Consider the following 13,126-nt stretch of genomic DNA (forward strand, 5'->3'; position numbering starts at 1 on the left):
ATGCACGACGATGTATGGTATTCGATGCCTTGAGAGTCCCGGTTCCTGACTTTCTACACTATGAGAGGTCAAGACTAGAAGTGTGGAGGTCTAACCCAGACTACGATGGCAACATCTAACTCAGGTCCGAAGGGGACTAGTTCTATGAGTCTTTTCTGGGATCTCTGTTTTGATTTTGACCGTGAGAACTCTGTATAGGTTCATCTTATGTAGGGGAAGTAACATCCGAGACAAACTGGGACTGGGTATTATCGGGGCTAATATTGTTCTGAAGTCGACGGGCTACGCTGGTTAATCCTGTTTTGATACCGCTTTGTTGATGGGATTGGAAATGATTCCTATCTGCTTATTTCTGAGACCATCACCTCATCTTCTTTGACATACTCTTATACCCCTGCATTTGATCAAGTACGTTATTCCCCAAATCAAGTTTCTTTCCCTCAGTGCTTCGCATAACCACGCCCTCGCCCTCGCCAAGATATGTTCCTATTCCAGAGCGAAACCCACTGCCCTCCAATGACTCGATTTTGTCTAGGCTCCCTTAGATTGGAGACTGGAAGGAGACAATGCGCCCGGGTCCGCTTCTTCACGTCTTTGCTGCAGGATTGGTGTTCTCCACCTCGCGAATGAAGTTATTAACGAGAGCTGGATAATATATACAACCATGCCAGTTCTGCACATGTTACTATCGCCCCACGCCGCGACTCAAATTGAATGATTGTGCATTTCTCAAGATCAAAAGGTACCGGAAGTAAGAAGTAGCTGCATTATTCGTAAATATCCCTGTAGTTGACATCTACAAGTCCCTGCCATATGTACAAAACAGCATATCCTGATTATAATTTCCACCTCCTAAGGTCTATCGCTCCGCCTGATGAGCTAGTTCGATTTCAAAACACAGAGTTATAGATAGGGCTCTTCCGGACCAATGACTTTCGATCCCGGACAATACTACTTCTTTGAATGCTCTAGGGTTTCAAATGGAAGTGTCACCCATGGAATAGTAGATATAGACTGAAGCAATCGTTGTAAACACGAGAAACAACCAGGTATTATGGTGTTGTAAATGAGAAGGAGATTAATTTCAGTAAGCCGGATTATAGTGGTATTTCAATACTCTTACTGTCGTAGATGAGATTCTGACACAGCCAAGGACTTTGAGTTATAGCAGCTCCAGCAAGCCCTTTCCCATAATTTTCCTCATATTGATTCGCAGCAATTTGTATCTCGCCTCCCCTGTTCTATTTATTCTCTAGATAATGTTTTCGAACAACCTCTCGACACAACGTCAAAGCATTCTCTTGCCACAATTTTTCTGTTAGCTCTACCAGAGACTATGAACCTATGAATGGATCTGCCTTATGTTCAAGTAACAGACAGATAATCTTTACCATGGCGATTGCGCACTGCACAGTGGAGTGCGGAATTCCCCCGCAGATCAGTCTTGTTCGCATCCACACCATGCTGTAGGAGCAATAAAACCACGGCAGTACATAGCCGTTGCCGGATGCTGCTCACAAGGAACCTGATGATCCTTGACCGGTTCCATGCCTGCTAAGTATGTGTCGCACAGTGGCTGCGTCCCCCCAGGAAGTCCTAGGCTATTAGATGCCTATTAATGAAAACGACTAGCTAAGTTGTCCTTGATAGGGTTGAGCCGCTTAAGAAATACCTGTGGCGATGATGACAGTGGAAAAGAGCCACGAGGACTGGGGAAGCGATACCAAAGCCCAAACGCTTTTGCCTTCGTCGAAAGTGCCCTCTCTTATCGAGTCGCAAAGCGTTCAGCATAATCGGCGGTGTGACGACACTAAAAAGTACATATGCATCCAAATCTAGGAGATATGGCCTTAAACATGAATAACCTAATTGGCCAAATTGACGGCACAATAAGTGATTCAGCTGCAGAAAAACAGTAGCAAGATGAGTACTTCGGAGAAATACCCGGAGATAAAGGCATAAATTTCCTGATCCGGCACCCCGGACCGCCATTACTCAGGCATCGGAGGTCCGATCGGCTATCCGACAATGGGTATCCACAACAGACTCTGCTCTTCGTTAATCGCACCGAGAAGATGACGCGGAATTGAGCCGGCAGTGTCTAGATCGCCATCCATCAGTGCGATATTTGGCTACAATGTAAGCCAAGTATATAAGTTTTCACTTGCGTCGGACCCTGATCCGATGTGATACCGGCCGGCGCTCAAGCTCCAATCGACATCCAGAGCTCAGTCGCCCGATGGAGCAGAGGGCACTAAAAAACCCTGCCGGAGAAAACTCTTCTTATCAATGAAATGACTCTTATAGGAACAACTTGCAGTAGCATTAGCTCTTTAAATAACATCGAGACCCTCCACATTCCATACAATTGGGCTCTGGATAATATCACGCCAAGCTTTCCTTCCCAACCTTAATATACTTCGTCGTGCAAATTCTTTTACGCCACAAGGCACACATGTTCTCCTATGAACTATCTTGAACAACCTAGACCATTTTGAGCGAGATTCACCCGGTCAAATCTGCAGCTATGAATCGACAACGAGAGGCCGAAAAGGCCCTTCACGACCAGACAAATATTCTCCCATTCGCCCAACTCATGGTTGTCTTCACAGGCCTGGCAATTTCCTTACTGATCTGTATGGTGGATCAGAATGGTATCAGTGTCACACTACCAACGATCTCACGTGAACTTGATGCTCAAAATACTATTTCCTGGGCTGGAACCTCGTCGTTAATTGCAAACACCATGTTCACAGTGCTGTACGGCCGACTGTCAGATATCTTTGGCCGTAAAATCATGTACATCTCCGCATTGGTCTTGTTGTGTATTGCAGACCTACTCTGCGGCTTGTCCCAGAACCCGGCTATGTTTTATGTTTTCCGAGGCTTGGCTGGTGTCGCTGGTGGTGGCGTTACCTCTTTGACGATGATTATTGTCTCTGATATCGTGACTTTGGAAAAGCGAGGTAAGTACCAGGGTATTCTGGGTGCATCTCTGGGTCTTGGTAATATCATCGGACCATTTCTGGGTGCTGCATTTACCATGCGTTCAACGTGGCGCGGTTTCTTCTGGTTGATTTCTCCATTGGCTGCTTGCTCTGCAGTCGTTGGATACTTCCTCATTCCGAATAATGCACGCAAAGACAGCTTCCGGGAAAATGTTGGTCGTATTGACTGGTTCGGACTGCTTGCATCGTCCATTGGTATCATTTTCCTCCTGATCCCTATCTCGGGAGGTGGATCCTATTTCCCCTGGGATTCACCGATGGTCATCAGTATGCTCGTTATCGGATGTTGTTCCCTCGTTGCATTTTTGCTCATTGAATGGAAAGTGGCTACACTTCCAATGCTACCAGGTACGCTATGATCCCCCGTAGTGGTAAAAGTACATTCAATTGACATAAAACAGTGGTCTTCTTCAAGAATAAGGTCGTCTCTGCAATCTTCTTGCAGAGCTTTCTGTACGGTGCAGTTTACCAGGCAAGTCTTTACTACCTACCATTGTACTACCAGAATGCCCGCGGCTGGTCCCCAATTGCCTCTGCGGCCATGACATGCCCTATGGTTGCGGCACAGTCAACCTTCTCAATCGCATCTGGACTGTACATCTCACGAGTAAAGCGCTACGGCGAAATCATTTGGATCGGATTTGGCCTGTGGACCTTGTACGTTGATCGATGCATAAGCCCTGCTACCTTGATCGCATACTAATAGTATCATTCCCATAGGGGTTCTGGACTGATGTTATTATTCGGTACCCACACCCATCCAGCCGTGATTGCAGTCATTGTGGCAGTCATGGGCGCCGGAATTGGCTTCACATTCCAGCCCACTCTTGTGGCCCTGCAAGCCCATTGTACTAAGTCACAAAGAGCAGTCGTGATTGCAAACCGCAACTTCTTTCGCTGCATTGGTGGTTCATGTGGCCTCGCCGTCTCCGCCGCAATTCTCCAAGCAACTCTTCGCTCTAATCTACCAACCAAGTTTGCGTACCTAGCAGAATCTTCGTACTCGCTTCCTTCAAGAGCGAATCTCAGTGCAGCGGAGTGGGCTTCAATCCTGCTTTCCTATACCAAGGCTTCGCACGCAGTATTCATCCTACAGGTTCCCCTCATCGGTGTATGTTTCCTAGCATGTATGTTCGTGCGCGACAGAGGCTTGGAGCGACCAAAGGAGCCGGAAGAGATTGAAGAGGAAAAGCGAAAAGCCCAAGAAGAGAGAGATGCCGAGGCGGCTACCTCTGAATACCCCGAGGAGCCTGTCGACCATCAGACATACCACCAGGTCGAGAAGCGTCATTCTGCGTCGACATTCGCCGAATCGACAATGCCGCCTTCTCGGGCGGAACCTAATACTGAGGGATACGAGGAGAAGGAGCAGCATCGAGGCATGTAGAGACCTGGAAACGATGACGGGTCGTTCAATTTGCTTTTGACTTGGCTAAATCTGCATTTGCTTTTGTTGCATGGGCGGCGTGTGATACCAAAAATTTGCTACTGTTTGTCATAGATTAATTTAATATAAGCATCATTTGGCGCTTATTATTGTCCGAGCCACTAAGACATTTCTGAATGACAATTGTATGTTAATATTACTATGTGGACTAGAAGCAAGTTGTTCATCATACTTTCCAAGCTCTACTTTATGGAGGGATAGCTCTATGAGCTTACGATTTCTTAGACATTTGGAATATCTCTTTGAACACAAGTATCCGAATTGCAGAAAGCAATAAAGCAAAATATTAGATGTATGTACCAGATGCCTCGTAAACTACAGGCTGCCTTGGCGTTTGTAGATGCCTCGTCTTGGCATTCCAATCCAACCGCATCTCCAACCTTTCTTTCACCTCACGCTGCAATGGCACTTCGCCAGTGTCTGGATGTTTCAAACTGAGGTTGATATCTTCCAGAAAACTTGACATGTACGCGCTCGGGCAGAGCCCCGAGTCATCAAGGCAGACAAGTCCCGCATCGCGAGATCATAACCCGCGGAAGCGCGGGAGGACCGCATGCACTCGCTGCAAGACACGGAAGCAGAGGGTGAGCTTCAGTCAGTAACATAGTTAAAAATCTCTCGACTAACAGGTTTCCAGTGCGACAATGGACATCCGACTTGTTCCAACTGCTTGAAGGCGGGGGTCCCGTGCGACAAGTCGAGTGTTCGGGAGGACAAAGACCGCCAGAATGAGTATGGTCCAAATATACGAAGTAGCCGGAAAAAACTAATTTGGAAGTTTAGTTACACACGTGGATTAGAGGAGCGTGTAGTGTTCCTTGAACGTAAACTTGTTGAGTCTAATCGATCTTCGGATCAAAATGCTGCTGCTGCCACGAATACTGCGTCTTCGCTATTCTCGCCACAAGGTGGTCACACAACACCGCGCACAACTACCTCAGGATTTGACAATAATCCTGTCGGAGAGATAGTGGGCCTTCTTGCCCTGAGCGGCTCTGAGGCCCCTGCATACGTAGGATCCAGTTCCGGTCTTTCTCTCGCTGCCGACCTGGGAGAGATGGTCCAGACGAGTGTATGGAACCAATTCATCTCAAGAATGCAACAGAAAGCCAGTACTACTGCCAATAACCAGAACAAGGCAGGTCAATTACATGGGCCCTCAGATCAGCCCGGCGCCACTCAAATTCGAGATCGGGCAACGAGGGTGGAAGATCCCTTGCCGGCGAATGTTGAACCTCCAACCGATGAGATGGGGACCAGAATACTTGAAACATATTTCACCCGACTTCACTCTCGATATCCATTCCTTAATCGGAAACAAGTATGGCAGATCCATGCAAATCGATGGCGCTTAGCGAAGACCAAGCGCGAGGACCTTACTCCGCCTGATCGATTTGCCATCTTCAAACTCAACCTGGTCTATGCAATCGGCGCAACGATGCTTCAGCTGAGTCAGAAATATGCGTACACTACCCCAGAGGTAATCACATTCTCTAAGCGCTAGATCGGCCGACACTTACAAGTTTTAGCGATTTTATACTGCCGCCCTGCAGCATGTTCCCACAATGTGCGACGCACGATCCATTGACAACATTGAGGCCATGGTTCTTCTTGTCGTGTATCATCTGCGAACTGCATCCAGCCATGGCATGTGGTACATGATTGGACTTGCTATGCGTACTGCTATTGATCTAGGTCTTCACCGAAGGGCAAACGAGAGCAACATGGATCCATTCACCACTCAAATGCGACGAAGACTATTTTGGACTGTATACTACTTGGAGCGAGTGGTATCAATGTCCCTCGGGCGCCCATTCAGCATATCTGATCGTCATATTGATCTTGACCTCCCACTAGAAGTGGACGATGACATCGAAGATCCCACACTACTCTCAGCACCCCTAGATCCAACCAAAACCACAACCCTGACATTCGCAATTTACCTCTTCAAACTCCGTCGCATCGACTCCCGCATCCAACATAAAATCTATCGTGCCGACCGGCCCCTATCATCTCTCCGACCAAAAATGGATCCTCTATATCTTGAATTGGAACAATGGAAAGAATCCGCCCTATTGCGATTTAGTGGCCCAGATCTCGACTACCCAATGCTGCACTTCAACCGAGCAGTCCGACTCCTAATCCAGCCCTTCCTCCCCCTCCTCCCAATTACAGACCCATACTACCAAATCTGCATCCAGGCAGCAGGAAACATCTGCCAATCCCACAAACGCCTCCACCAAACCCTTGAATACGGCCACTCCTTCCTAGCCGTGCAAACCGTCTTCATGGCGGGGATCACCCTCCTCTACGCGCTATGGACACACACAGATCAAGTCTGGTCCGTCCGCATGAGCAACGACATCCGCGCCTGCTCAACGGTCCTCTTCGTAATGGGCGAGCGCGCAGCATGGGTCAAGAAATACCGCGACGCCTTTGAGCTGCTAGTCAACGCAGCCATGGAGAAACTGCAGGGCAATGAGACTGCCCGCAACGCCGGAATGGCAGAGCTGATGACGGCACAGTATGGCATTAATTGGAATTCTACGACTGCTCCTGGCATGTCTGGTAGTGATAAGTATCCTCCAGTCAACCCAACAGGGCTGGCACCTGATACGGCGGGTGCTACACCCCAGCAGGGTTGTCCGGCTGACGATTCTGAACATGCGGTTAGAATGGCGTTGCAGCTGGCGCCGTGGATTGATCAGGATGAGAGTGATCCTCTATGGGTGCCGGACTTTGGAACTTTGGAGAATATGTCTGGGACTTTTTGGAGTCATGATGACACGAGACTTTTTGATCCGATGTGATATTTTTTCGAAGTGTTGGTTGTACATAAATGTGAGAGATGGAAAATGATACCCTTTAATTTAACACAAGATGACAGATTGTATCTCAACCTTGGAAGGTTTTATGATATTTACTCATCATGGGATTTTTCCCATGGTTGTTTCACGGTATCCGTGAAAAAAATAAACCACAAGAATCGGTAAAATGTGAGCCTTTCCTACCTCGACAAGGCAATTGGGCTGTTGTTTTCAACGTATGGTACGTCTAGGTGTATATTCGACAGACTCGTCAAGCTCAGTTCCATGCTTGCTCGGTGTTGCGTTGTCTTTTTAGATATCCGGTCTGGTGGCGTTCATGTGGTAGTCGACTAGCAACAGTCTGTCCCGATGGTTCCTGTCGTATATTTTCCAAAAAGAAGAACTCAGGCTATTATATTCAAGGCGGTATATCCGCGAACCAGCTTGCAAGATCAGGCAAATCAAATCTCCCAAGGAATCCAAACTCTTCCTGGCCCAAGCTCATCTCATCCCAAGTTGTGAAAGGATTGATATCCATGTTACTAGTTTCGTGACGGCTGTGTTCATCAGATACTGGCTGATTAGGCTGCGACGACAGATCAGGTCGGTTTAGATGTTGATTACCCCTTTGGTGCAGTTGGGTAGAAACCAAGGAAGTGTCTCCAGCCCGACAAGTAGCTATACGAGAATTAGTCTATAGTCAGTGAAGATCCATCAGACAACGAACCTGAATAATTTTGCATAATATGTTGATGCGTCACTTGCAAGAACTGCAACGAGTTGCGGGCAGAGAGACTAAATATAGCCATAAAAGCTAAGATCTCTTCGCACTTGCGCCAACTTTCATCCACCAGATGTGAATCAACTTGCTCCCAAATAGAACGGCATGAGTACGACATTATCAATATGAACCCTGCAGTTGACGTGTCTAGTACTTGTTAGCTGACGAGGAATAACAATTAGTGGAATTGATCACGAACAGAATCCATTGTACCACCATGCATCAGTTACGCTTGTTCGATATGTCTCGTGAATAAGTGAGACGAGGTCTATGGCTGCCATGACGCAAGAGGCAGCACATTTTGAGAAGACCGAGGAGTAGATCATGTTTTTCTCGCCGGGTTGGATATCAGAGCGGCGCGATGACCCTGCTCGCTCATCGGAGCAGAGTTGAGTAAACATGGGGCGATATAACAAGAGGCGAAGGTGGATGAATCTATATTTTGTTGTTTCCCTTGGTTAGAAATTGTAACACAAAATCTTGGAAAGAGAAGCTACCTCGCATGCAGCACATTCTGCTGGCGCTTGAAGATCGACGCCTTGCCACTGTCTGAGCGATGCAGCGATAATTCACCTATCCAATTCAAGGGCTGGGGCACGCTAGTCTCATAAGCAGTGAGTTTATCGTCGAGTTCCATCAATACATCCAAACTACAAAGCTTGGAGCTTCGTGCCGAACTGGAGCGAGTGTTATTCGATCGACTCTGCCAAGCATTATAGACCTCGGATAGAATAGACTCGAGAATTTTATATAATTCAATGGCTGAAACGTAGAACGTCATATATCCTAGCTTATGATCACAGGGTTGTCCACTAAGCTCACAAGGATCGGCTTCTCGGGGGTCCATTCCCATTGCAGGCAGAGGCAATGGTGATATGTGAGAGGTCATGCTCGGTCTTCCATGTGTCATGCTCACAATCCTATTTTAGCTAGTTAGCTGTGTCTCAGAAAAGAACATCGAACAATGATTGCACCAACATATCCATAATGACGCAGCCATGCCACGTACGCCGCCGTATTTCTATCTCCAGGGGTTTGTTCGAGGCGTGTGTGCTTGTCTCATGTAGCCCGAGCCCTTGACCCGCTCGACACGCCAGTCCTATTGCATTCCAGCACCGATTCGGATAAGGGGTACTTTGAAGAAGTGAAACAAGCAGCAGCGTTTGAACCACGCCGATAGTACCTAAGTCTAGAAGATCAAGATTCACAAATCGCTTTGAGCGAAGGAAAAACGAGTAAACCGCGGCTTCCCGGTTTGCAGGCTGAATATCAGAGAAATGGCAGCCAAGGGCAAAGATGGCGTTGAGTGCGCAATGAAAGACAATTGAATTAGGACCGTAATCGAATGCACCCCCAAGTCCGATATTGAGCTGTGGTAACTCGGGCTTAGATGCCTTGTCCGACTCCCAGAGATTTTCATATGCTTGCTCAAAACTCGGACGATGGAAAAATGGAAATAGGCAATGTACTCTGTTGAAATAACACCCAAGAAGATGGTCCGCCAGAGATCGAGGTGGCAAGGAGAAGTCGTCGAACCGAAGATCTACTGTTGGATGGCCTAGATCTCGCCAAATCCCGGGATCAGGGCCCTGGGACCTTGACGACTCATTCTTGCTGCTTCGCAAAGCTGACATGTACGTCTGCAAAGGCATCGACTCTCCTGCGAGACGCATGAAAGAGGCCACTGAAGAGTCCCCATAGTATTGCTGCTCCTGCGGAGAGTCTGTGCCTGGGTCGTCTTCTGCGACAGATATTGCACCCATAGCAGTGACATTACCATGGGAGTTGAGAGAAGGTGGAGGATATATACTGCCTGATCGTGATTGGGCAGATTCAGGAGACAGATGTGCCGCATGTGGAGATCTATAGCGCTCAGCTTCCGGTCGATTCCGCTGCGCGGGAAATCTTGGCGGTTGAAAAGTAGGCGCTGAAGACAGAGGACTTGGTCCAGGTAGCACAGGGGTGGAACCCAGTCCTAGTAATCCTTCTGCAGCAACAGAGGTCCTGGATTCTGCGTCCAATCGATCCAGATCCATCTCTTCGCCCATATGATTTCGACTTTCAGATGCCCTGTAGTCTGCATGTTGTGAAGGCCCAGGCGGCATAGCTACTCCATTTTTCGCACATATATCTTCAAGTTCTCGAATACGATTATGGAGAATTTTCAAGTATTCATCGTTGCTGGCAGACCTCGCATTTTCCAGCTTGTATACACATTGGTCAACGGCATACGAGCGTCGAGCGCATGGGCCACAAATAGGCTTTATACCATCACACCTGACCTTTTTATCTCGACATGACTCGCAGGCCAGAGCAATCTTGCGACGCCGTGGCTCTCGTTTAGTAATTCCACTTTTGGGAGGCATTTGTTTGGTATAAGCCACATCCAAGGGTATATACGCGACCCACAGTATTGGTCGCTATTTGATTGGTGATCCGGATGGTGACCGAAACAAAGGGCGTATCCTGTAATCCGGGGGAAGGAAAAAGGAGTGGAACAATCCTGGGGAATGTGTCCGGAATGTACCCGGACATATCACGTGGCAATGTACAACCCGCAAAATTAGCTCGAAATAAAAAAAGGAAATGGAGAAAAGTACTCCTGCTTTGTTCTAAGACCAATAATATTGATCCCTGAGTCCTGTAATTAGACCACTTAGTCCGGTTTGTCCGATTGTCCGAACGACATCATACGTGGACCCCCGGGATGCACCCGGTGTGATTCTCCATACTTCTACATACATGGAAACACTTCGAGCAGCACCATTGGCACCATAAACCACTGGTCAGAGGCGGCTATTGCGGTGCAGGGGTATATCACGTATTATTATCAAGCATTCATTGAATTCAATCCATTGGTTTTGGATACTTTTGGGTTGCGGTTTAGCTGCGGATTATGTGCGGTTGCGGATCCGCAATACTATCCCGGGTGCATCCCGGAATTGACGTAGGGGGACCCTGCTGCCTCATTAAAGATACTTGATTCAAATTATAGAATAAAGCTAACCCCCTTCGCTTCTCCAGTTATCAAAAATCCCAAACCAAGCGCTGTTACATACCGTTGTTGTCTTTCCACCGAGCCCCGATATCATACTAAATCAGACTCACCAACATCCAAAACCCAAAGTACAATTTCAGCTAGATACCACATGGTACTTGCATGTGAATATCTTTCAACCGAACGAAGCAGTATAGTACCAATTGATAACTGCCACAATCCCAAATGGAAAACCACAACCAAATACTTCAAATGGACCAAAGTACCCTGTCACACTACTATCCGTGGAAAGCCGACGAACCTCAACCAACCCGAAACCAACGGCCCGCCGAAGAAGGTCTCCAATGGGGTTCAGATCCCAGTTTCTGCTATCATGGCTACTCTAGCCCCATAGGCACTTGGACAGAGGAGCGGCTGGTGCAGAACCTGATGCGGAACATGGCCAGTTTCTGTACCAGCATGGACCTTGGCTTTGACATCCCAAAAATCATAGACGAGCAACCTCAGAAACGTATACTGGAGCCACGGGAATTGAATGGATTTACAATGCCTATATTCCGGTCCTCAACTGTCCCACAAAACGAAAGACTCTCCGAAACGCTATCCTCTCCACCTTCATCTTTGCCCTCTTTATCCTCACCATCTTCATCCTCGCCATCATCGTCCTCACCACCTTCGTCTTCACCATCTTCATCCTCATCGATCCAAGACCAAACAGTCTTTTCAGACAACTTTGAATGCACACAACGGCCAAGCTGCATCAAAGCTAGGAATAAGTCTGGACAAACGAAAAGGAAATGTGTGCAAAGGGCAGGACAAAAATTGTGCCACTGCCGATCGGAAAAGAAGAGAAGACAGCTTGTCGGAGACCGGTATAAAGAACTGTGTCGCATTGTGCCCGGGCTTGATAAACAATCATACACAAGGAAATATGTTCTCGAGGGGGCTGCACTGTGGATTGAAAGATTGGTCGAGGGCAATGATACCTTACATCAACAATTAGAGCAGTTGAAGGAACAGGAAAGGTTGAATCAGTCACATTTATCTCCTGTTGAGGAAGAAAAAGTGAACTGCTAGTTCTAGCTTTTTTTTGTACCTATAACAATATCCCAATGGCATGTAACAATACTCTATCCACATATGGTTCACAATTGAAATCTTCGAGGAAGCGAACCATCGATTGTTAGGTTTGGAACTGAGTTTCTATAACCGCCATCAATCTTGTTGAGATAGAGTACTTGTAAGGAAGATCGAGAAGTAAAGAATTGTTGATTGTAAAACTAGTAAAAGCAGGTTTAAATACCCTGTAAATAGAAAAACATCTAAAGACTGCTCAGTCTGACAAACATAGTAGATGCTAATATCTTCAACAAATCTCAACTCTCACATTACACCATACATCTAGACGTCTCCATAGACCTCCCCTAACACGAATATTGACATCGACGGAGCCATTTGGTGGGGGAGATAACGCCCAACACGACATTTCGGGGTACATGTGGCATCCACTACCGTATTTTCATTTTTACCGCCTGTCAGGATTTTCTCATTAGTTTTTTTTTCAGATAGTCATGATGATTGGATACGCACGGGAGGAACAACTGGAAAATGTTGAGAAAAAGACATTTGAACCTGGCACATAATCAACTGCAGCCAGATTCTAAGCTATGGATGTTCTTGACAAATTCTACGGCATCCTAGATAATGGAAAAGGAATGGCAGAGTATATTTATTATGTATATAGAAGAATGGAAAGAATATGCAGAAAGAGAGAGAGAGACAGAGGCTGCGCTCGCCTCTTTATACTAACACCAAATAGAAGATGATGGCCTGGCATTTTAAGGTAAACGCAAGACAAACAGAAATTGCACCGAAAGCCATCTAGCTCTGTCTACTTTCGATCTGTTATTTATACTAAAGACTAAATATGATATAGTAAATGTACTATCTCAGTGTAATACTAGGATCCAACCTTTTCTTTGATCATACAGCCCTGCCTTTGCTTCACAGAGTACGCAGTTATACTCTTCTATTCCATATCCAAAGAATTATCATACCAGGCCCAAAGCAAAAACTAACTATTAT

The 13,126-nt window shown here is 46.8% G+C and overlaps 4 protein-coding genes across 4 annotated transcripts; 3 read left to right on the forward strand and 1 right to left on the reverse strand.

Annotated features, from left to right (window-relative positions):
- Window positions 1-2,527: 2,527 nt before the first annotated feature.
- Window positions 2,528-4,395, forward strand: N7479_004595 (putative MFS transporter; the record flags this gene model as incomplete). Its single annotated transcript, XM_057252292.1, has 3 exons — window positions 2,528-3,356; window positions 3,410-3,665; window positions 3,729-4,395. The coding sequence occupies 3 exons, from the start codon at window positions 2,528-2,530 to the stop codon at window positions 4,393-4,395; spliced, it is 1,752 nt and encodes a 583-aa protein (XP_057111617.1).
- Window positions 4,396-4,919: 524 nt separating this feature from the next.
- Window positions 4,920-7,265, forward strand: N7479_004596 (putative C6 transcription factor; the record flags this gene model as incomplete). The annotated part of the gene is made up of 4 exons (XM_057252293.1): window positions 4,920-5,039; window positions 5,093-5,187; window positions 5,239-5,935; window positions 5,985-7,265. The coding sequence occupies 4 exons, from the start codon at window positions 4,920-4,922 to the stop codon at window positions 7,263-7,265; spliced, it is 2,193 nt and encodes a 730-aa protein (XP_057111618.1).
- A 415-nt stretch (window positions 7,266-7,680) lies between these two features.
- Window positions 7,681-10,409, reverse strand: N7479_004597 (uncharacterized protein; the record flags this gene model as incomplete). Its single annotated transcript, XM_057252294.1, has 5 exons — window positions 7,681-7,940; window positions 7,990-8,190; window positions 8,243-8,478; window positions 8,541-8,963; window positions 9,022-10,409. 5 exons carry the CDS (start codon window positions 10,407-10,409, stop codon window positions 7,681-7,683), a joined length of 2,508 nt encoding a protein of 835 aa, XP_057111619.1.
- An 857-nt stretch (window positions 10,410-11,266) lies between these two features.
- On the forward strand, window positions 11,267-12,118 carry N7479_004598 (basic helix-loop-helix domain-containing protein; the record flags this gene model as incomplete). The annotated part of the gene is made up of 1 exon (XM_057252295.1): window positions 11,267-12,118. The coding sequence occupies one exon, from the start codon at window positions 11,267-11,269 to the stop codon at window positions 12,116-12,118; it is 852 nt and encodes a 283-aa protein (XP_057111620.1).
- Between the last annotated feature and the right edge of the window lie 1,008 nt (window positions 12,119-13,126).

Source organism: Penicillium vulpinum (genome assembly GCF_028829585.1).
Source record: "Penicillium vulpinum strain IBT 29486 chromosome Unknown utg000002l_segment0_segment0, whole genome shotgun sequence".
NCBI classification, from domain to species: Eukaryota; Fungi; Ascomycota; class Eurotiomycetes; order Eurotiales; family Aspergillaceae; genus Penicillium; species Penicillium vulpinum.